Source organism: Lissotriton vulgaris, chromosome 7 (genome assembly GCF_964263255.1).
Source record: "Lissotriton vulgaris chromosome 7, aLisVul1.2, whole genome shotgun sequence".
Taxonomy (NCBI): domain Eukaryota; kingdom Metazoa; phylum Chordata; class Amphibia; order Caudata; family Salamandridae; genus Lissotriton; species Lissotriton vulgaris.
The window spans coordinates 887,171,417-887,196,854 of record NC_141695.1 but is presented as its reverse complement, the minus strand read 5'-3'; the positions used below and the strand labels follow the sequence as shown (position 1 = coordinate 887,196,854).

Sequence of the window (25,438 nt, the reverse complement as noted above, 5' to 3'; positions counted from 1 at the left end):
TTCAAATTAGATGCCACAGACCCCTCTTGAATAGCCAAGATGCAAACATAATAGGGCTGGGATCAACACAAACCATCAGAACAAACACCCTTCTAACTTCTCTATTTTCCTTCGACAAGTAGTAAGACCCCAGTTATTCTGGCACACATTCAGCAACGTAGAGAGCACCCGGAGGAAAATTAGCAGCACTACATTGTCATGTTTCTTAAGCGAGTGCAGTAAGGAAGGGCAGTAAACAGCACACAAAGTATTTAAGAGAAAGAGTTAGAGAGGGATTAAAAAAGCAGGGATATGGTCTGTAAAGTGAAATTAAGTTTACCCCTTACTTTATGCTGAACATGTGAACCGGAGATAAATATATCTGCCAATGATTCTCGTCATCTCTAATTGCACAGAAACCATCTTTAAGGACTGTCCACTCTATGATCTCTAATTACCTTTCTTGAATTTACCTGAAAAGACGTTCCTTATATGACAGGACAATCCTTTACTCAACTGTTGACAAGGAGGTGAACTGCTATGAAATGGCACTAACCAGTTATCCGGTTATGCTGCAGGCACACAGGTCATGCCTCACCCCTTACTACAACCAAAATATTAACTTACCGATATGGACACTCCTCTCCTCGCTTGCATTCACCCTTCACCCAGAAGGAACAGATGTGCGGCCGGTTACGTTTGTAGTATGGAGTAGTACGGGCTAGCTTCAGGAGCATGTCACTAGTGGTTGTTGCCTTTCCTCCAAGGCCACCGATGGGCCTTGTACCATCGGAGTTCAAAATCTGCATGAAGTATCAAGAAATCCAAATAAATCGCAAAGAAGGACCAGAGGACAAGTAAGTAAACTGGCTTCTTACCTCTCCCAAACCACTATATCTCACCCCATCCATCACATCAGAACAAGAACATATTCAGCCATTAACCCCACCCACACAGCAACTTTGAGTACAGTCAGAAACACCCCTTATACTGTACCTCGCGTTCCATGTTTTGTGTGTAATATTCTTTATTTACATCCGATTTTGGCATATCATCTTTAAAGGAGATGCCAGCATCACGGACCTGAATGGGTAATCCTACAAATCAGGAGAGATCAAAAGATAATTTCAGAATGATCATTTCCCATTGCACTTTTTTGCCACCGCAATGCCGAAACAATTGCAGCAATGCAGACATCAACACTTGTAATTTGAATTCTGGTCTAAAAGAACAGGAGTGAAAAGTAGATACAGGATTGGAGGTAACCATTGATAATGATATTACTGATTTTCACTTAGAATAATTGTTTGCAAACATACTTCATCAGGATATCCTGAAAATCTAGCAAAGATCTGATCAATACGGGCCTACCTGGGATATTAGTGTTTAGAATAACCCACATGATAAAAACCTAGGGGCACCAGTATATAGCCTAGCACATACCATATTCCAGGTCTAACAGGCAGGTCTGACACACATTCTTCAGCTTACTGCATGTCTGGCAAACTTCAGTTTTCTTGAACCGCATGCGCACACCAGGACACCATCGGAAGACAGTGAACGGACGGGCACAAATCTGCAGGACAGGCAGATACCAAGTATTACACATTTATCCATAAAGCTGAATATTAAGCTTAAATGTTTCACTATTGACTACAGGCACATTCTTTACCTAGCAACATTTAATCCCAAATAAACAGTTTTCTTTGTTTTTTTAAACAAATTTTTATTGGGTTTTTGTTTCACACATCATACATAATCAATTGCAGTTCCTATGTTACCCAAGCTCATGACATAGTTTCCCTTAGTCGCATTCCCAGCAGTGAGCTAGAACGCAATCCAGATTATATTCATAAACCCCATTAGGGCTGGCCCTAACATGTCCTGCCACATAAACAATTTTCTTTGTTGTAGAGACAAAACGTACCTTGCATTCTTTGCCATACTTCTCTTTAGTCTGCAATAAGAAACAGATTATTGTAAAAGAGACAGAAATAAGTAGTTCAATGCCACTGTGCACTTGTCAACCGAGTTTCAAGAATTTCCTTTTATACAATAAGGATGTTCTGCGGGCCTGCAAAGAAAGTAACATTTCTCACAGGAAATGGCAAATCTAAAGCAGACCGCGATTCCTGACTGCAGTGTTTCACAGCACATTGTAGCAAATGAATAAGAAGAGTTTATGTGTTGCAGTTGGAAGGAAAACGGGCAGACTTTGTTGGGTTTGGCAGTTCTCACCGGGCATCAATATTTATGTATAAATGGGCCAAGTATGAGACAAGCGGATGGGCCTGGTGGCTTAGTAGCAAAAGGCTTCTGCACAAACACCTTTTCACTTACTAAATAAGAAAAGCAAATACATTTAAGTTCATCCAACAAATGTGCTTATTTGGCTGTCTACATAGCAATATTTTTAAGCAAAACATCAGCAATAGTGTTGCAGAACCTGAAGGGCATAACAAATTGTTCACCTCTCACTTGTACACTCAGCCTGACACGTTCTACAATTTGCCTCTGAACTTACAGATACCACACAGGTTTATGCCTACATCTACAATTTGCGGATCAGTACAGCTGTCTTGTATGTCAAAAACCTTTGGACCCAATACCTATGAGCAATTCAACACCATTAGCTCCTTTTTAGCTATTCCATACACACCCTACATGGTTACTGTATTAATATCATGCAACACTGTTTCATGTGCCTTTGTCAAACTTTTAATGCGTCTCTGATTAACGATTGTTTTTTAACCTACTCCATATGGGTCACACTTGGACATTGTACCAATGAAATGTACCATCCTCCTATGTATGATCACGATCGCTTGAACTTTATCCCGTGACCCTAGTTTTGTTGCCATGTACGGCTTATATAAATTGTTGAAATTGTCAAATCTCTCCAATCTTAATGCTACGCTGCCCCAGTGACCCAATGGTTAACTCTCACTGTTCACGCACGTAGCGTGTTACAGTCATTGGTTGACGCGGTCGCTTAGCAATGGGCGTGCTCTGCGTACACGCTTGTTGATGAACTGTCTTATACCGCTTCTGGTGACGGATCGCTTCACATCGCGTCTAGTTCCCGACAGTGAGCAAGCTTTATCTGATCGTCTTCACAACGGGTAAGTCCATGAGGGGGTTGCCGCATTCCATTCCACATAGGCATTAATTTAAATAGCATGGAGTTAGACGGCTATCACTTTTTTGTCACATCGTGCCTCTAATCCATCCCAAGTTCACTTTTCACCGGCAAATATAGGTTTTGAAGGGGCACTTTTGCACAGCATCAGTCGGGCGGTTTCTTCGTCTGTAGTCACGGATCGAGTCACTGTTTGGGTATTCTAACCCCGTTTGGCACTTGAGCTCGTTGTACTGGTTATTAAAAGGATCGCTAAGGGCCACCTTCCATCACACCCAGTCGGCCTTTTTACGTCCTCAGGCACGGCTCCAGTCATTGCCTAACATTACTTATTCTAACTCAGTCGGCATTTTTAGTGCATGACTCAACAGTGGATAGGTCCATTAGTCATTAGGTTTTTAGTTTCAACCGCACAGGTTACTCAAATAGTTTCCGTTTCCTACCTATAGATATGACCATCAAATGAGTGGCAGCACATCACGCAAATCATTATTCCCGATTCATGTGAGTACCCTCGCGCTCACCTCTATTTCTGTTGTAAATTTTAATTGCACCATACTCTCTCTGATACCTAGCCTTATACATTGCAGACTGTCATTCGTCCACTTCCTGTCTTGATAAAGACCCGCCGCGACCACCGACTGGGGCGCATTAGGGTCGAAACGTCGGCACCCAATTAGGTCCAGACACTCCGCGATTCCTCTACATGTACTAGGATTCCCTGGAGATTAATTAATTTTTGGCCTATCTATCATCTTTGTACATAATTGTAGTTATTCACCATCACTCTATATATATATCTTAGCACTTGAGCACGTTTTGCACCTATTGTCACTGAACTGTATCTATGTTTGATGGTCTCATTTTGTATCGATTGTTTTGTAATTGAATGAAGCAATTCAGCACAAACGATTTTGAATTCTAAATATAAATACTTATGAATTCAACACTTGGCTATACCATTTATTTGTTTTTTTCTGCTTGAGCATTGATTTCTCATTTGCATTTTTGTATCAGAGAGTTCTTATATTTGTTTCATTTGCATATACTAGCATTTTCCAAAGTAATTGGTCCTACCCAACAGAACCACTTGTTTGTTTAATTACCAATACCCAGGTTCTGAGGGACACAGGGTTACCCCTTTTTGTTGAATTATGTTCTACAATTTGTCACAAAGCAAATATCACCAGCATTGAGAAAGCAAAAGACAAGTAAACATTCAAGAAAATTCAATATAAAGTACCCCACCTACCATACGAATATATGGGTTTTCACCAAGGCATGTCTGGCACAGGATTGGAAAGTCCTGAGTAAAAAAAAATTAAAAAACACACAATCAAAAGTACGGTTGAGATTTGATTCTACCAGCCAACCAACATTTCATTTATGAACCTGGCAAGAAAGGCATTTTTCTCTCCAGAATTTCAAAATACTCCAGTCAACTGTTAATATGTTGCGGCCTTGAAGTACGGAACAATAGTTAAGCTGAGGTCTTCATCAGGTAAAGGATCCTTAAGGAGAGATCACTTAGGCTTCATGAAATTAAATCCAACATTGGGTAGTGGCATGATTGCAGTAATTTCAGAGAAAGTAATGTCTCAGATAAGTGCAAATAAGAACAAGAGAAAATTGACCTTTTGAAGCTACTGCAACCGATATAGTTTCAGAAGGACTGATTTATTCTTTTAGTAACAAATTCCTTATCATTTTATTTACTGGATCCTTAATATCGGTTGTCAATAGATTTAGGTAGCTGTTTTAACTAATAAAAAAATGTTTTATTGTTGTTGAATAAACACAGTTTCTACAGTAAGGGAATCAGGTGGAATGCAGGATTATCTATACAAATAAGTAATTTGACAGCGGTGTGAGGCGGATATAAACAGTATGTTACAAGCTTATACTTAAGTCAATGTGGATTGCTGAAAGGCTGAAGAAAATATGTATTCTTTATATGCATCCATGGTCCCACCTCCGGTGACACTGCTACGACTAGACCACCACTGTTTTTGCGTCCTTGTTGAAAAGGCTGGGAACCATTATGCAGTTTTTTTGTTAGTGTGTGTACTTCAATTATATCCATTTTCAAACGTTGATGCCAAGTCGGAGAAACTATTCCTTAGGTTGCGATTGTTTTTTTTTCCCCTCACTTTCTTTTTAAAGGGAGAAGGGGGTGGGATATATGAGAAGCCCCAGACAGAAAAAAACATTTTTCCAAGGAATAAAAAACATGAATTTTTGAAGCACATTGACTTTTACTGTTCTGTGTTTTTTTTTTTTAAGAATGAAACACTTGTTACAGGTGATGCCAGTGTTCAGGAAAACACTTGCTCAGAGCTTGCTTATGAAATCAAACCGTAAACTCATGAAAAGAATAATGAACATCTCAACACAGTCAGAATCCAATAAAACCCCAAAGATCAATGATAAATTCAGTGATCTGCTTCTATACATAAACAGGCTTTAAGGAATGACTTTGCATGTAAGCGATGCACAAAGGGGGAGCCAGCAGAAGAGGGCAGAGGGCTACCTCTATAAGGTATTACTGAATGCGTATAAATGCAAGCACTGCAGGGGTCATGGTAAGATATTCCCAAAAAGTCAATAGCATAAGGAGAGAGATGGATACGTCACTACATTGAGCCAAGGCATGATTGACATAGTCTCGAGCAGTAGAGGAAAAATGCTGTTCAAAAAAAGAACAATGGCCAAAAGGGGAAACTACCAGAAAAATCCAGGATCCTACATAGCAAATTACCGGCTAACAATAAAACACAGTCAGACTAAATTATTACAATTCACTGGGATCGTTTTTTAATTATTAAAAAGCTTTGACAGACTACCTACCAGTTCTGCATAGGGTGGATTTAAACACATAAAAATAGCATCTTTCAGAGTTCGAGAATAGCTTTTGCTAAAAATTGGTTTCAGACAGTAACATGCAAAGAGGAATACTGAAACTATACAGGCTATATGGCTAATATTTTTGTTGTGCCCACCACACAGTCAAACGACATTCAACTTCTCAAACTGAGGAGCCCATGATGGGCTGAATTCCAGTATGTCCCTTTGAATTCACTGAATCCAAGTCTTGCCAACTGATGAGAAAGAGCTATATATAAATCCTACACATTTCTGTGGGTTCAGATTTGAATAAGATGGTAATAAACAAACAGTGTGTTTCCTCCTTAAAAATGTTTTCAATATGAATGTTTCTTTAGATGCTTTGGCCATCTCCATACAGCAATACCTCCAGGCTGAATATAGCTGAAAAAACAATAACTGGCCCAAACATGGCTACAATGAGAACTGTTGGTTGCAAATATATAGCTACACGATGTTTTTACTGATGCCAGGTTCTGCATATCTCACTGTAGGGCAGTATTGTAGGAAATTACTTTTAGTATGGAGTTGAAGCCGCACCCATTCTTCGTCCATATTTGGCATTGGCTTGCGTCACTGTCCTTTGTAAATGCTGGCTTCTGGTTCGTTAATAGGCTTGTTAGTCCCTCCTAAGTACAGCCTTGTCTTCATTTGTAACCTCCCATGAGGACAGGCCCTTTTACCTCTATTGTTACACGATAGGTCTTATTTAGTCTGTAAGCACCATTTTCTTTAATGAGTTTTTCCTACTGCATGCACGACATGCTTCCCTGCAACATTCAGCGCCCATGTGCGCTTTTACTTTCCAAGCAGATCGGTACAAAGGCGGCCACTGATTTTAAATGTAATACGCTTCGCATTTACAAGAGTTTCAGCCACTGGTATTGTAAATGATAATGCCTTTTATGTATGTGTTAATTATCAAAACAGATAAAAGGCACTGTCATATACTATGTCAATAGCTTAAACTCTCGCAAATGCGAGACCTATTGCATTGCAAATGCTTGTTATGTTGTGCAAATGCAAATCACTTATTTGCACCTTGTCCACATTGAAAAACGTATTGTGCATACATAAAGAATGTCGAATATTTTGCCTAGATCCCTTGTAGTGTCGGATGAATATATTGGCTGTCCAGTTTGTAAACAAGTCTTCCCAAAGCTAAAATAAGAATACTGGCTGAAATTTATAACACTTCATCTATTTGTGCTCTGTTCTTCGAACCACACTCCCACATAATTCTAAGATAAAACTCTTGTAATTTTACTACTGCTGATTTTCCAGCTCAATTTCTTAACCCGGTTTGGCAACAAAAGTATAATCTTGGTTTAGGTATGATTCATTTCTATTTTTTCCATTCTAGTTAAATTTGTTTGAAGCATTCATAGCTCACTGTAATCCCATCTCTGTATACGAGAAGACAACTGCACCATTCACAGACTGCAACAAGCACTGGCAAAACTAACAGGGCATGACTTTATCAAGAGAGTACAAAGCTATTGGCTTTAGCAGTGCTAGTTTATAAAGACTTTTTTTTTTTAATTAAAGAAAAATAGCAGCTCAAACTAATGGAGGAAAAGCAAATACACATCTTAAAAGGCATCTCTCATATGTACCCGGATTCCAATGTTTGTATCCTTTCAAATAGCTTCGCTAATTTTTTTAATAAGTTTCACTTTAGATTCTCTGAAATAAAAATAATACAGAGGTTTAAAGGGAAACACTTGTCAAGGCCTAATTTACTTTCCATAGAACTTTGAACTGAAGCATGCATCGGCCACTTAGTCCTCTGCTGTATACCACAGAACAGCTCAATGAGACTCGGGTGAAGAGACATCTCCTTTTCAGAAATACTAATTGCATCTTCTGTTCCAAACACTTGTTGAGCAGCAGTCAGTACCCCCGCCACCCTAATAGCATGTGTGAATCAAGCCTTGAGCTTTTGAAAAATATGTGGGAATGCCCCGGTTACTTACCGGTAATCTTCATTACTCCGAGTCCATGTCTTCCTCGCCACAGTAATTACCCATGAGCCTCCGGCTCCACACAGAACTCCAAGTATAAAAAAACGCTCTAGACTCTCTCTCCCTCCTCCAAGATGGCCCCCAGTGGCTCCAGCAAATCCCATAAAGGGATACAGATACCTCAACTCGACCTGAAAAACCAAGCCGCAGACATGAAGCCACCACCAGGGCCGGGAGGGAAGGGAAACTATACTGTGGCGAGGAAGACATGGACTCGGAGTAATGAAGATTACCGGTAAGTAACCGGGGCATTACCTCCTCGTCCTGTCTTCCTCGCCACAGTAATTACCCATGAGCCGATACCAAAGCAATCAGCTTCATGCAAGGAAAACACTCCACAGAAATCATGCAGAGAAGCATATTTCAATCACAAGAGGTACAAAAATTCCACAGAAACAGAGGCCTCAAGGAATCCCAGCCGACAGCACAGAAGAGGCAAAGGAAACAGAACCCCCACCTCCAATCTGAAGGCGACAATGGGACATGAAAGTATGCGGGGACGACCAAGCGGCAGTCCTGCAAACATCCTCCATGGACACCCCCGTAAATGCGGCCCAAGATACAGAAACAGATCTGGTGGACCGACCCAGAACCGGAAGAGGGGGAAGGTCAGAAACAGAACCTTAAGCCAACAGCATGGCCTCCTCATTCCAACAACTGACAGGGGACAGGGAGGGCTACAGGCCCTGACGAGACAAACTAAAATTGACAAATAAATTGTCAACCGTACAAAAGGAAGAAGTGCGTGACAAACAAACCAACAATGCACGACGCACATCCAACAGGTGGAAAAGGCAATCCTCAGCCGAGGAAGGATCAGGACAAAGAACCGGAAGAACCACTCCAGCAGAACGGTGAAAATAAGAATCGACCCTAGGAATAAACGTAGGATGAGGGCGCAAAACCACACGATCAGCCAAAATGACCAGGCAGATGCAATAGCCACAAGAAACACCACTTTGAGTGTTAAGAACTTCAGGCCCACCGACTCCAAAGGCTCGAAAGGAGCCGACTGCAAAGAACGCAATACTAGAGGAAGATCCCAAGGAAGAGAACATAAGATAGGACGGGGACGTTGCAAAGAAAGCGACTTAAAAAGTCGAGCCACCAAAGGAGAAATCTGAACCAAAGGCAGGACATGAAATGCCCGAACAGTGGCCCATTGAGCCCTGAGAGTGGAAATGGCCAAGCCCAAAATGAAACCATCATCTAAAAAATCCAGAATCCGAGCAGGGTCCAAAGAATCCAACGACAGCCCATGACACACACACCAAGAGGCAAAGTTATCCCAATGCTTAGCGTAGGACTGAAGAGTAGAAGGCATCCGAGATTGCTGAATGACGCCAGCAACCGCAAAAGACCAACCTGCACGCAACAGCGATCCCCTCTCAAGAGCCAGGCCCGCAGACCCAGGGACCGGAACACAGTCAGAGTTAAAGAGGACCCAACAGAGGATAAGGCACGAACGGTAACGTCCAGCCCGGAGATACATCCAATTCCAGCAACAGGGGATACCAGGGGCGACGTATCCAACCAGGAGCAATCAGAAGGAAAAACGACCCCTCCCTCTTGATCATCTGCAAGACAACGGAATCAGGGGAACAGGGGGAAAGGCATACAACCGACCCCCTGGACAAAGGAACGACAGAACGTCCACTCACCAGGCATCCCGGCAAGGCATAATCCTGCAAAAGCAGCGGATCTTGGCATCGTACCGGGAAGCAAACAGGTCCACAAACGGAGAACCAAACATCCACCGTAACTACCCGAACAGCAATCATGTGAGGGACAAAAGACCCCATGGAATGAAACACCCGGCCAGACAAACCCCCACAGTGTTCACCGGACCCGGCAGGTAAATCGTAGACAGGGAAGCCAGGATCAACTCCGCCCAACAATAAATCCGACGGCCGAAGCAACAGAGGGAACGAACCCTGCACCCCCCTCGATGGTCGACATAGGACAACACCACCTGAATGTCCGTCCGGACTCGCACATGGTGAACCAGAAGAAGATCCAAAAAGGCCAACAGACTCAAAACGACGGCCATTAGCTCCTTGTAGCTGGAAGAACAAGACAAAACAGACCGAGGCCAAACACCCTAAGTCGTTGAATCCCCCAGAGTAGCCTCCACCCCAGCAGGCCAGCAATGGTAGCGAGAACCCGGGTGGGAACAACCAGAAATGGGTGGCCACTGGACAGAAGACCCACGTCCAACCACCAATCTAGGACCACTCGAACATCCGCGGACACAGGCATCAAAACACACAAATCCAGGGAACAGAGGTCCCAATGCAACAAAAACGAGGGACACCACCGGACACATGTGAAGGCGAGCCCATGGTACGGTCAACAAGGATGCAGACATCAGTCCCTGAACCCGGATAATGTTCAGAAATCCTCGACCGGTAAAAAAGGCTGGAGGTTGCCAGGCAACCAAAGGAAACACCCATGTCACGCCCCCTAAGGATGTATACCAGGAACCTGTGATGGTTCAGGACATGGCACACACTCTGGACATGCAACTCCGCCTTAGAAAGAGAAGAAGCAGAAATTAAATTGTCGTCCAGATAAGGAAAAACACTAATGCCCTCCCCATGTAAATGTCCGATAAGAGGAGCCAGAATCTCAGTAAAGAATCCGGGGGAAGAGCAGAGCCCAAAAGGTAATACCTGGAATTGGCAATGACGACCCAGGACGCAAAACCGGAGAAGCCGCAGAGAGTCGGGACGAACAGGCACATGCAGAGAAGCATCCCTCAAGTCAAAAGATGCTAGGAAACGCCTTGAGACACCAGAGGAAGGATCAACTGAAGATAAAACATATTGAATTTCTGGTGAGGGATGAAAGTATAGACCCATCACAGGTCCATCACCGGCCGAAGATCCCCGGTGCGATTGGACACCATAAACAGGATGGAATACACGCCCAACCCCAACTGATCGCCGGGCATAGGAATCACCGCATTTCTGACCACCAGGGAATCTATGCCTCACAAAAGCGTCAACAGCCTTAGAGGGTCTCTGGGACAAGGTGTGGATCCGAAACAGTCTGGGGGAGTCTGGGTAAACCTAAGACGCACAACTTCTGAAACAACCTGAAGGACCCACCGGTCTGACACAGTCTCGCGCCAAGAGTCCATGAAGGGAGCGAGGCGACACCCAATAGGACCTACACTAGGAGCGATCCAGTCACGACTCGGAAGCGGGAGTGGAGGAGGCAGAAGCACCAGAGAACTGGGACTTGACAAAGGAAGGAGCACCCCGGCCACGCCCCCCACCACAAAAGGGCAGACCAGCCCGACCCCTCTAAGAAGGACCAAAAAGCCCTCTGCGAACCAAAGGAACGGAAGCGACCAGCCCACTCAGGAGCAAGGAGTTAACGGTCCTCTGCCGTTTCCTTCACCATCTCATCCAGAGGTGAACCAAAAAGCATAACCCCAGAAAAAGGGGGTCCTCATCAGGAGACGTATTTGTGCAACATCAGCCTTCCAGGAACGAAGCCATAACTGACGTCTCGCAGCGACAGAAGACCCAGCAGCCGAGGCCGCCGCTCCCAAAGAGTCAAAAGAGACATATGAAAGCAGTCTAACCCGCTACCCCATCATCTCCAGGGTAGAATAAACATCCTCCCCCTGGTCAAAAAATTCCGATAGAGACTGAAAATCCATAAGCAAGGACTGGATAGTGTAAGAGGAATAGGCCGCCGCTCTAATGGAAAAAGTGGCAGCCGCAAAAGTGCGCTTCACAGCACCCTCAACCTTACGAGCAACAGGGTCAACAGAAGAAGATATTGTGTTTCTATCTAGGATCCTAATTCGATATTCATATTTTATGCCCTTGGGTGGTTATAATAAATAATATCCTCATAAAGGCATAGGAATCATATCCATATTAGCCGTAGCCCATGCCGTCCACATTAAGCAAGGCTACTTCCCCGGACTCCTAGAAAGCACAACAAGTTCTCAAAACAAACCAAACCTCTAGCAACCTGGGAAATCCCCATGGCTTTTGTTTTGATTTGTCATAGAACTCCTGTGAGCACTGTAAGAACGGCCAGTTCTTAGTGACATCTTTATTGACGTCTTATGTCCAACCTTACGTCAAACCCGGCACCTTTCAGGTATCAATATACCAACGTTGCCTTAAGCAAACACATGGTGGTGGTTTTGGAGCCGGCAGCTATCTACTTGCCCGAGAGCCCAGCTGATCCGAGAGCCCACGGACGCCGACCCTCCCTTTTGACGCACTGAGAGAGACGCTGTCTTTTCTCCTGCCCAGAAATCCAGCTCCGGTGTTCTCAGCCGCCTTCGTGGGCTGCTGGGATATCGAGTCCTGAAAGAGAGATTCCAGACCTCCTGCATTCTATTACCCAGGTACGGAGCTGACTAAACCCTTAAAGAGAATTCTTGAGTCAGATTCTCGGCAAAACCAACTGAACTTAAACTGCTACTTACTTACTCCTTCCCACGTATTAGGCTTAGGTCAGGTACACCGGGGTAGGCGTATTTAGAAGCACCAGGTGAGTACATTAATCAATGTATATATGTATGTATATATTTTATCCATTTTAAAATATCTTATGGCTAAGAAACCAGATCAATGCTTTTACAGTATTATTTCATAATACTCCTTTTACTGTACGCACTTTACTTTACATTAAGTATTGCAATTATGGCAATTCATTTCTCTTGCATGAGAAAGAAGACTGCTCAATAAATTACACCTTTTATTGAAAACGCCCGTCTCTCTTTTCTCTGCACTCTGGTGAAACTAAGTACACACGATTGACTGAGTGAAATAACGGTCTATTGTTTTCTCACGACTCTAGAGATACACTCTTATTCTGAGGGAGCAAAGTTGTCATGTTATATGGTTGTCAGAAGCTAATCCCTTCTTGTCTATCCAGGGTGGTTAAACTCCTCCTCGTTTATTCGAGAAAGTTTCTAGTGACCTCTGAGCTAGCTGGCAAACCTTAAGTCTAATATAGTCAGTAGAGACCTAGTCGACCTCAGTCCTACGTCTACACTGCTGAATATATTATTTCAATGCGTAGAGCCTATTGGGAATATAGGAACTACACTACAAAGAATCCTCAGAGACCACAGCCCCATGCGACGTCATACCGGCCATCAAGGAATCCACCTTGACCGAGGAAGGAAATTGCGCAGCAAAATCCAGCAGAGGATAACGTAAATCCAGGAAATGAGGAAAAGAGCCTTTGTCTACATCCTTCCATTCAGTTTCCAACACCTTCAACACCGAAGAAGGAAGGGGAAAAGAATCAGGCCCAGGACGCTGATACAGGGAAAAGAAATCATCTTCCATAGGCACAATAGAGCTAGGAAAAACCAAGTTATTGCATATGTGACACAGCACCTCCTTAAGGTCGGCACCCTGCACAAAACGACCCCCGAAATTAACATCCTCCTCAGCGTCAGAGTCAACAGCCGGGACGTCATAAACACGCGCATGTTTGTCAGGAGGAACAGCAACCCTGTCCTGCAAGGCAGCAGCCACCGCAGAATTGATAATCTTCTACAGCAAATCCATAGAAGGAACAGACATCCCAGAACCAGAAGCTTCCAAGGAGTCATGTGCTGATAAACTCAAAGATCCACTCTCGAAGATAGCCAAAGACAAAGTGATAAAAACCAGCAATGCACTGAAATATGCGATTGTAACATAAAGCAGCAGGTCGCTAAGCAACCAAAGCCAACTCCCATAGCCCGCCCATAATGCATCACAACACAGAGGAAGTCAAGCGCGCGTCTCCCAAAGAGACCCCCACTCCCTACAACTGGATGCATCACGAGAGAAACAGGCGAGCCTCCCGCAGCCGATAAAAACGACGGCAAACGGTAAGCGATGAAATGCAATGGGAGAAATCACCCGACTGCGCAACGTCCAAGAAACAGGACGCGTGGACGGGAAGGAGCCACACAAACAAACTCCACGCTCAGCGGGAAGAGCAGGCGAGGCACACGAAGCGAGAACACCGACGTACTCGCTAACACCAAAAGCACCAGGAAGTCCGCTATAGCAGGAAAAGGCGCCTAGCAAAGAAAGGTGGAAAAAAAACAACTTAATTAAAAACAACACATAATTACAGATACCAACGAGACTAACTTCCTCCCTCCAAATACCAACGGACATAAGGGGATGCTGAAACAAGACCCCAGCCCCACTCACCTGACCAGCAGGGAGACAGCACTTGGAGTAGTGCAGAAAAAAAGAACAGGTCGAGTTCAGGTCTCTGTATCCCTTTATGGGATTGGCTGGAGCCACTGGGGGCCATCTTGGAGAGGGAGACTAGAGCGTTTTTTTATACTTGGAGTTCTGTGTGGAGCCGGAGGCTCATGGGTAATTACTGTGGCGAGGAGGCAATGTATAAGATAAAAACAAAACCTTCCAATCTGCTCTTTAGTAATACCCAAAAATATACCTGTTGCTGTGCTTTTATAGTGACGTGGGGAGGGGCTGGGATTAACATAGGGTGTGGGGCAGTTATAGGACAGAGGGAAACATCACATTAGGAAGAGACCAAGTAAACACATGGACTCGCATAGTATGCGGCATGGAAAAGAAAGGGCAACAAATACCCGTATTACCACCCCACTTTGCAATCCTGGCTGGCGTGAAGTATAAAGAGAAAAGAGTTTTATAGTGTTGTGATTGCAAAGGGGATGAACACAGAACTGTACGACCTAATTCTAGGGATTCCTGAAACCAAACCTGGCCGCCACCCAATTTCTCAGCCCACTTATTACTGTGTTTTTCCAATTCATCATTTTTTTCCTTTTACGCAATCGTATTGTACAGTCCCCGACATTTTTATTTTCTCCAGAATATCATTTCTACTGAACCCAGCAGCTCCACCCTGCTTGTTACCTAAAAAACTCCTAATTTGAAGATACTTAAAAAAATCTATTACCCAGACCGTACTTGTGCCTCATATCGCTAAACTGCATCATTCCATCAGAGTTAACGATGTCACCAATCTGTGTGATCCCCCTTGCAACCCAATCTGCTTTACTGTATCTGAGAATACATCTGGGGGAAACGACTTATTTCTATACATAATAACATATCTGTTGTATCTACCTAATTTAGACTTTTTAAAAAAAGCACTCCAAATATTCACTACGGCAGCTATTGTTTTATACCTTGCCCTTTTAAATTATCCAAAATCGATGCTATTTAACAAGTAGTTTCCCGCTTCTGCCCCAAGTATTGTAGCATATACCTCCGTGGAGAAGCTGGATACTTGAAGAAGTGTGGCTCACCGGTTAGAGGAGGCATACCCTGATGCAGAGGTCAGACCCAGGACCAGGGTTCAATCCCCGACGCGGCAGGGTCTTGAGCTCAAAATGTCCACGGACTCGATAATTCTCGCCTCGGTGCCTACTCGAATCATGGGCTCACACTCTGCAACTTGCTTAATCTCCACTATGGCCCCACTGCGATGGGATGCCTGACTTTCACCTTGGAGATGCCTATTAGGGGTTATCTCGCAGGGAAAAGCCAGGACGGGTTCCCAAAGCAAGCGCCTTGAGACCTTGCGGTGAAAGGCGCTATATAAGAACGTATGATTTACGATTTATTTATTCTATCAAGATTTGCCCCTCCAATTAATCCCTGCATGTATTGTAAAGATGCGGCCATATAATACAATCTAAAATCTGGTGCTCCCCACCCACCTTTCTCTCTCGGAAGGGAGATGAACCTATAAGCCCTCCGTATCTTCCCCTGCGCCCATATGAATCTATTCATAATGACCTCTAGTGCATTAAACCAGCTTGTGGGATGGATCTAAAAAGAAAGAAACTTAGGGAGAATCAACATCTTAATTATATTCGTACATCCGACTAGTGACAAATGTAAATTGTTTAGTCTGTCCAGGTCTGCTTTTACTTGCGTCATTAAAGGAGTCATGTTATTCTTTACTACGCTTTCTAGATTTGCAGAGATCACAATTCCCAAGTATACTGCGGAGCCAACTACCCTGTCATCATTGCAGTCTACATGCCTATTCTTTACTATCTGTGTTTGAGGAGTTGAAACTATATCCCAATACCAGGCCGAACTTTCTGGCTTCCAGTTCCACCTCCCTAATAGCCCCTGCCGGGTTGGGTGTCAAAATGGCCACATCGTCAGCATACGCCAAAGATTTTATGGAGCAGCCATTCATCAGCATTGCCGGTATCTTCGGATTTTGTTCTAGTCGGCGGAGAAAAGGATCTAAATAAAGCGCAAATAATAAGGGAGAGGAAGGAAAACCCTGCTGGGTCCCTCGGCTGATTTTAACCTAGGCAGAGTGCCCCCTATTGACCCTGATCTTAGCTTTTGGGTCTTTATAAAGGGTTTGTATAGCCTTTATAAATCCATCCCCTATACCACTCCATCTCATAACAGCCCATAGATAGCTCCAGGAGACCCTATCGAATGCTTTTTCAGCATCTAAGAAGAGTGCTGCCATAGGGTCTCCTAGAGTACCTGCTGCATCGAACATAGTAATTACTTGCCTGACATGTTGCGTTGTGCCCTTTCCTGGGATAAACCCATGCTGGGAGGGACTAACCAATCTCTCAATAATCCTTGATAGTCTTTTAGCCAGCATTTTAGAGTACACCTTCACATCGGCGTTCATTAAAGTGAATAAAGTGATAGGTCGATACGAGCCTGGAGCTGTTGCTGGTTTACCCCTTTTGGCTATCACTATGATGTCCGCAGCCCCCCAGGAGTCAGGTACTGATTCCCCCTTCTGGGCAAGTGCCATAACATTAAACATATCAGCTGCCAATACAGTTTGAAACACTTTAAAGAATTCCAATGGGATCTGGTCTGGACCCGCCGCCTTCCCAGAGGGTAGGCTACCCAGAGCCATGAGAAATTCTTCCATTTGGAATGTGGCTTCTAATTCCTCTTTGTCCTCTACCTCAATTTCAGGAGGAAGAACACCCCTCAGATATCCCTCTATCTCTTCCACACCCCCTATGTTATCAGAGGAATAAAGATCTTCATAAAACTGTCTAAAAACTTCCCTTACCTGCCCAGCCTCTGTAAATGAATTGCCTTGTGGATCAACAATCTGCTTCACATCAAGTTTTGCTGCCCTTTGTCTGCTCCGTGCCCCACCCTTTCACTGAACTCATATGCATTCTCCCTTTGAGTCAGATACTTCACTACTTTTTTAGCCATTCCTTCAAGGGCTTCTGCTCCAGTTATGGTAATCCTAAGCAATAGTTGGTCGAGCGGGGAGTTCTGCGTTACAGCTACTGCTAAGTCTGCTTCAAGTTTTGGAAGGTTTTGTCGAATTTCATCAGACCTCAATTTCTCCTTTTGTTTAAATAACACAAAACTCAGTGTCTCCCCCCTAATCCCCGCATTAAATGAATCCCAAACAACCCCCGGTGATGCTGTCCTCTATTTATGTCCCAGAAGTCCTTTATCCATATGCTCATATAATCCCGGTATGCCTGGTCTTGTAGTAGTGCTCGTTCAAAAGTCCATGAAACATCCCTCTTTTGATTCTGGCCCAGCTTAAGTGTCACTACCAGTGGACTATGGTCTGAGACTAGTCGTGGATGTCTTTCAATTTTTGAATCAGCGATAAGGTTCTTCGAAATCAAAAAGTAGTCCAAACGAACCAATACCTTGTGTGGAGCTGAATAAAATGTACTACCATCTAAGTGTGGATGCCACCATGTCCAGGGAATTATGAAACACCATATCTGGAAGTGCTCTATACACCTTTTTTTTCCTCCCCGTATATTGTCCCCCAGGTTGAGCAAATGAGCTACTAAGGTCGTGTAAGTTGAGATCCCCCCAGCAGACAATTGGTTCGGACCACTGAGCTAACTCGAAATCCAGGTACTGAAAAACATCTGGGTCATCCTCTGTTAACCCGTAAATCGTAACCAACTTGAAGGTATCTCCCTTAAAAAAAAGTTCCAATATAGCCCACCTTCCCCACTGATCTTCCTTCTTTCTTTGCACTATTGCATCTCCCCTTCTCCCTAAAACCGCTACTCCTCTGGTGTTAGTCCCTTGCTTAGAGTTCGCTAGTAACGAGAAACCCAACTGTTCCAATAGATGACCTTTAACAACCTCTATGTGGGGGTCTCCTGCAGACATACTAAGTCCGGGCGCAATGTTTTGAGGAAAGCAGCTACTCTAAGTCTTTTATTTATTTCATTAAGCCCGCATACATTTATCGAGGCAATTCTACACGCCATACAGTAGCGCCCCTTGTCCTTCCAATGAATCTACTAAATGTTTAAGAAAATTCTGTATCTGCTGATACCATACAATCTTCCTCTTGCACTGTATACATTCTGGTTCCAATGCATTGCAATTCTCATATTGTGTACATTCTATTGCATTTTTCCCCCAAGTGTGATATACCAAAACAAAAATAAGCCTACGTGTCCTTCCCCCCCCTTCCACCCTACCCCTCCCCCTCTCCCCCTCCTACCCCCCCGGACCCTTCCTTCCCTCTTACAGGCAAATAGGTCAGTCGACCTATGAGTGCCCGCCTTGAGTTGTGCCAATCGCATCCCTCTCCTGCTTCTCCCTTTGATGTGCTGTGCTACCTCCCCTTCTTATACCTGTATTCAGCAAACTTGTGGAGTACTCTATATACCAATACCCTGGCCCTCCTCTTTTTAGCCGCCTTTCTGTTTCCTCGTTTCTTCCAGAAATTGCTGGGCTTTAATCTCTGAAGAGAACATCCAGGCCTTTCCCCTTACAACTACCTTGAGCCTAGCGGGGAAGAGGAGATATGCTTCACAGCCTTGAGCCTGAAAAGGAGCAATCATCTGTCTAAGCTTCCATCTCCTCTCTATGGTGACATGACAGAAAGCAGGCCTGGCGAAGAAAGTAATACCTTCAAAAGACCTTCTGCTATCCGGCCTTGCCTTGCCAATTATCTCCTCTCTCAGTAAAAAGTTCCCTATATTAACCAAGATTGCCCTGGGCAGGTTCCCCTGGGTCTCACCACCTGTACCTCCCATGCCTCTAGTTTTCCTTATTGTAAAGGGGAATCTGTGTTCCCTCTGTACTTCCCTTTCCCACTGCCACTGGGACTCCAAGAAAGCGCCTATTAAGAGATTAACGACGAATTGTCTAACATCTTGCCCTTCTGCCCCCTCTGCCACACCCAACAGTCTCACATTGTTCCGTCTCTGCCTATTTTCAAAATCCTCCATCTTCCAACTCATGTCTTCTGCCAGTTTCTCTTGCTCCGTCTTGAATGCCTGCCAATTTCCCACGTCGTCCTCCAGTCTGCCTGTACGTTCTTCTACTTCTGTAACTCTCACCTCTACTTCCTTATACAATTTGTTTATTTTCCTCAGTGAGCCCTGAATCTTTTTTGAGGCCTGTCTTGCTCTCCGACTTTCAGTTCTTGCCTCTGCTTGCATCTCCTTCAGGGTATCAAATAGTACTTCGAAAGACTTTTGCTGGGGTGCAGTGTCAGGAGTAGGGCCCCCACCATTACCACTACCACTATCCTGATAGACCTGGGATGTAGCTGAATAATCCCATAGTAATCGTCTATCATGGTGGGGGGGGGGGGGGGGAAGACTCTGAAGTGCGCCTCCTTACTTTCGAGAGCCTTTTTCTTTGCGTGGATGCTTTACCGGAAGTGCTGGACCCGGAGTCTGTAATCTCCTCATCAACCTCCTCTTCCTGGCTCTCTTCAGAAGAAATTATTGACTCCGAGTCTTCATTTACTGAATAAAAGCGCTCGCCTTCTAACCAGCCTCCTTCCAGCTTTTCTGTTAAATGCTTGCTCTTGTAGCTCTTCCCCTGTCCACTATCATCTGCCATGCTTTCATTGCTACCCCAGGTTTTAACTCTTTGGTGTTGGGTACTTCTATTCCCTTCTTCCATCTCCGCTTCCACCAACATCAGAGCCCCCAGCATATCAGCGTTTCCAAGGGGCCTCCCCATGTCTCTGCCTGATATCACTTTTACCAGCGCTGGCGCTATACCTGCTGACTCCACCGTTTGAGTCTCCGTAGAATCTGTTGTAACTTTCTGATTTGCTTGTAGTGGTGTTCGAGCTGCACCTACCATCGTTGCTTCAGTAACCTCTTTACTCACGTCTGTCAATCCTGCTGCCTCAGCGCTCTGACTTGGTTGCCTAGCACCCAGGTTCTCAGCGGCGTCGGCCGCTCCCGCTGCGTCGGCCGCTCCCGCTGCGTCCTCGCGGACGCTCTCTCCCGATGCCTGCGTCTCCAGCAACTCCTCAGGCTGTCCGGGGGTAACCGTGGAGAAAACCTCCGTCAGGGTAGGTTGGCGCATCCCGCTGTCTTTATTTTTGCTTTTGCACGCGTTGCGTTCTTTCAGGCTTAATTTCGATGAATTAATGCTTTTGGATATTGTACGATTATCCGGTGTCTTCTTTGGGAGCACCGGAGTCTTACCGCGGGCTTCTGCTTTTCTTTTTGGCGGTATAGCGGGCACCTTGCGGATTGCTCCGGGATTTTTCCCTGTCAGTGTCTCCCCATTCTCCGATCCTTTCGTCTTCGGATCTGCCATCTCTCTGGGCTTATCCTACCGCGGCGGTCTGAGAGGCATCTCGCTCGCTGGGTCTTCTTCACCTCTTATCGCTCTCACCAACTTGTAAATACACTACTTTACCCAGTTCAGAGCCGCGCTGTTCAACCGAAGCTGTTTTTTGAATCGGCAGTATTCTTTTACTCCACCTTGCCACAGTACATCAAACGCCATCAGGGAATGCACAGCGTCCTAACCTGTCGAGTCATATTGAGCAGGAGAGGAAAGTGATGCGACCGCTCAGCTCAACTCCTCAGCGGCCATCTTGCCCCCCCAACTAATCATTATTAATGAATTTTTGAAATCCTATGCATGAAATACTGCCTCTTTTTGGTGGCTACCTCAGGTTTTAAGAGTTCCGAACTAGCAACGGACTTCTATGTGGTGGCAGGAAGCTACAGCACTGCCATAGGTCCCTCATTAAACCCATACTATTTTTCAATTCATGGATTGGATTTTTTTGCATGAAATACCTCTCAAAATATTTACTTCAGAATCTCAGGTATACCTCTTTTCCACTCCGTTTCTCTTTTGTGAAATACTAATATAAAAATATTATATATGTATCCAGTTTGGAACTCATCATCATCATTAAAGACTAATGATGATGATGAGTTCCCTCCCTGCTTCTATTTTGCAGACACTTCACCCTCTTTTTCTTAGCTCCACTAGCTGTGTTTACTGTACAATACATCGGTATGTAATATTGCTAATGCTCTTCAACCTACCTAAACTGAAGGATAAACACATCTAACTTTCCTTTAGAGTCCAGTCTATCTTCTCCATGCAACTTCCAATCTCAGGATTTAGAAGAATGTAAACAGTGTCTAACACTTATTGCCAAGAGGCTGCCTCTTGCTTTAGATTTCATCACATGGATTGGGCTCATCTCACTCCTGTTTAATTTGTTCGAAATATGCATGCATGTCAATTTTCCAAGACGATAGATTCACACAATGCCCGAATTGCAAGTGTATATTCAGGATATTTAAAATCAAACTGTGTATGCAAGATAGGTCAGAATGCTAAGAAAGGATCATGAAGTACAAATATCACATACTGCTCTAGATTGGAAACATAGAGACAATAGAAGATTCTCCCAAAGTCAAACTTCTAAAAGTGTGTAGCACCAAGAACGATTATTTCAATTTCAGCTGCCCAACAGCAAGCAATATGTGGTTCTACAACACCCACGCAATTTTTTTTTTAAACCTCGATTTTGTATGCAGTCGTTCATTCTAACCTCAAATACATTTGAAAATACACAAACTTTCCACCCCACGAAAGATGTTACAATTTCTTCAGACAGTCTGACACAATAAACAAGATCATTGTTGATGGCCCAAATTACCACGTCAGCGAGTCTAGAACCAGGTAGTAATCTAACTTATTAAACTAGAAAGAAGTCATCCTTTACACCTCCTTGAAATCGTATGGTTGGCTCCCATTAGACGCAAAAATCATATTCAAGTTCCTGTGAACAATACACAATATCACGGTTACTTTGAAACCTTAACTACCCAAAACGTGATGAATGTTCGAAAATGTGCCGGATAGGGTCAGCCTTTGCACGCATACTAATTGCATAAGTGAAATATTACAAAAGGGACGATAACTGCCGGATATTCCACGCATGGCTTTATATATAGAGGAGGCTTTACCTAGACATGCTTTATGGTTCGGGTGCGGTTAAAGGGATACATGATCAAATAAAGTTGGAATAAGAGGCAGCGTTTCCAAATATCACTGTTCTGTCAACATTTAAAACGAATCTAATAATTAACATTATTGATTTAAGAAAGGATCTGGACTATTTCTTCATGGGTACTTCTATTAACCGAAATATCTCACTTTCTGTTTCAACACTCAGAACAGCATTAGAATCGTCTCTGTAATAGACCGTTGATGTGGGCAATGGGAGAAGGGTACATTATTTTCATTGTAGTTTAAATGAAAAATATGTTATACTACGAAAATCAGCTTGTCAACAGCTACTCTCCTATGCAGGCACCTCCACGGGGAGGGCAACCCACATAAACCCCACAGGTCAGCAAGCCCTTCCCTAGAAGACACCAAATACCACCATCCACATGACAGGATGCTGCCAGTGTACATGGAACGTATTCATGAGGGTGTTCGGTGACTAGAAACTCACATATAAAGCAGTGTTGTTATTAGAGGAACAAACCCCGCAAAGTGACATGGAGAGTGATAGACCCTAATCATGGCATCAAAGCATAACAATTGGCAGAACCCCTGCCCAGTGGCGAGCTACCCTCTATAAAGGGACTGCATAGGTGCCTATGGTTTTAAAAAGAGAGCAAGGCCAACACCCCCCTGGCGCTTCCCCAAAAAGCATTCCGTGCGCCGATCTACCAACATACCGCGTCTTCCCAGTTCTGCCGGTTGTAAGTATTGGAACCCAGGGAGGTCGCCATCTTGGAGAACACCACTGCCACCTCTGCTACGCATGCGCAGACCACCGTTATCCCATAATGCAGTAGGGGACCCGGAAACAAAAACGCAGCGGCACACAGGAGCTCTAATAAACGACTAGAGTGCTCTTTCAGACTGTGATGTATGTACCGGCACTAAAGCCATGGCGCTAGACAAATCACACCTTAGTATCTTTAGCTCAACATTGCAGCAAGTGAATTTGTAGATGAAAACGTTTCTTCCCTGAACTGCTACTGCTACCAGCCGTAAATAGAGTCCATTCATAGGTTGATATTAGAGTCCATTCATAGGTTTTTATTTATTTATTTAATCTAGCTGGGGGAAGGGCTTGAGCATACATCGGCTGACAGTGTGGGACTCGATGCGGTAGTGCGAGGGTGGTGGCAGCTCCTCGCTCTCCGCTCGTGTGTTGTGACAGACTGCGAGCTACTTTGTGCCTGTGATCTCTTCTGCTCACATCCCCTTCCTGCTATCTGCTTTTAATTCTGTAAAGTTCTTATGCCCCCAAATGACCACAGGACACTGTTGTGTGGTTCTTGGAATTTATTATTATAATAACCAGAGATCGCTGAGCCAGCCGCCTGCTCTGCTCCGGCACTCGCGCTAATGCCGCATTGCGATGCGCGCGCATCGCAAGATGGCCGCCGCCGCACGTCGCATGGGCACGCAACGTGCATGCACTAGACCGCTACACTACATATCTCTCTTTTTTCCAAACAATGAAAACTGTAACTTACAGTCCGCTGCTCGATGTACTGACGGAGCCACCCGGCCCGTCCACACACGCACGCACGCACGCACGCACACAGCCTGAAGGCGGGTCACGCCCCAGGTATAAATAAACGGGCGCGAGACCGCCTCGGGGTCTTCGGCCCTAACTGCTAGCTAGTGTCAGCATTCATTTATTGTGCTCTTGTTTAGTAAGGCCCCACTCTGCGGCCTAGGTGGTCCCTACCCCTGCCAACAGCGCACTGGCGACGAGGCGGGTACTCTGCCCACGCCTCGCCCCGCGGACACGCCTGCTGTGTCCCGCGGTGTCTTGGGCGCCGCGCTCGCGCTGCCTGCGCTCGAGCCTGCGGCCTTGGCCCACGTCGCCTCTCACGTGGGTGGCACTGCTGCCTGGGCCTGGTCAGCCCTGTCGGACCGCGGAAAGGAGCATCGCGCCTGCCTCGGCGCTCAGGTGAGCCACCCCCGACTCCCATCCTCGGGGCCTCACCTCGCTGTCTGCTGCCACCCGCCGTGTGTCCTGGGAAGGGGCCCCCACCTCACGCCCCCGTCCCCAACGGGCCCGCGCGGCTGTGCGTGGCCAGTGGCCGCCATACCACGCGGGTGCTTGAAGAGCGTCAGCCGGGGGGTAGCATCGGCCCCCGACGCGTGCCCCGCCTCCGCGCTCAACGTCCGCGGATGTGCACTGCCTGCCCTAGCGCTGTCTCACGGGCACGTGTTTCCCGCCCTGCTGAACCTCACGCATCTCGCGGAGGTCCGTTTTTCACTGCAGGAAGTGACTGGGGCTACTCCTGTGAACCAGATACTGCGCTCTCAAGGCTCCACAGCCTCCTGGAACCGGCCACTACGCGGGGGTGCACGCCTGACACCCCCCCTTGGCGGCTGCGGAAGCACACGCTCGCTTACGCTGCTTCAGACAGACGCACGTCACCTCGCAGAGCTTCGGCCAGCGCGTGGCCCACGCGCCACCACACATAGAGAATGAACGTGCAAGGGGACGGCAACGCGGCTCCTCCGGCCCCAGCCCCTCAAGCTCCGGCCCAGCAACAAGCGGCCCCTCCTAATGCGCAGGCGCCGGCCCCCGTCGCCAACGCCACGCCCGCCCTGCCAGGACATGCCATGGCCGCACCGCTCCCACCTTTCAGCGAGCTGGCGGATCCGCCCACAGCGGCTGCGCGGTGGCGCCTATGGTTGGGGCGGCTGGAACACTACTTCGTAGGTGTGCGGGAGACTGACGCCAGGGTTAAGCGCTCCCTACTCATGTGCTACGGGGGCGACGAGCTGTACGAGCTGTTCGAGACCCTGCCGGACCGGGGTGACGAAGATGACTACACGGCTGCGGTCACAGCGCTCAATCGCCATTTCGACCCACGCGCCAACCCGGATTACGAAATGTTCAAACTGCGCCAGGCCCGTCAAGCGGAAGGCGAGTCGATCGACGTCTACTATGCAAGGCTTCACAAGCTGGCTACCTCCTGCGAACTGCCGGACCGGACTCTGGAAATCAGGGCACAACTCATACAAGGCTGCAGATCAGTCCAACTGCGACGCCTCATCCTACGACAGCCCCGGATAAGTCTCGACGAGATCCTCGTCCTAGCAAGGTCGCATGAACTCTCCAATGCCCGGGCTGAGGCGATGCAAGCTGCGCTCGACAGGCCTGCTGC

At 45.7% G+C, this 25,438-nt stretch overlaps 1 protein-coding gene across 1 annotated transcript in view; it reads right to left on the bottom strand.

Moving 5' to 3' along the window:
• The window catches only part of RBM22 (RNA binding motif protein 22), an 82,412-nt gene extending 59,324 nt beyond the window's left edge, over positions 1–23,088 (bottom strand). The window contains exons 1-6 of the mRNA XM_086931294.1: positions 22,973–23,088; positions 4,371–4,424; positions 1,907–1,936; positions 1,423–1,555; positions 976–1,076; positions 607–782 (exon numbers count right to left, since the gene is read on the bottom strand). Of these exons, the coding sequence (XP_086787420.1) occupies positions 607–782; positions 976–1,076; positions 1,423–1,555; positions 1,907–1,936; positions 4,371–4,424; positions 22,973–23,026 (548 nt within the window). The 5' untranslated portion in view covers positions 23,027–23,088. The remainder of the gene's footprint in view (positions 1–606; positions 783–975; positions 1,077–1,422; positions 1,556–1,906; positions 1,937–4,370; positions 4,425–22,972) is intronic.
• Between the last annotated feature and the right edge of the window lie 2,350 nt (positions 23,089–25,438).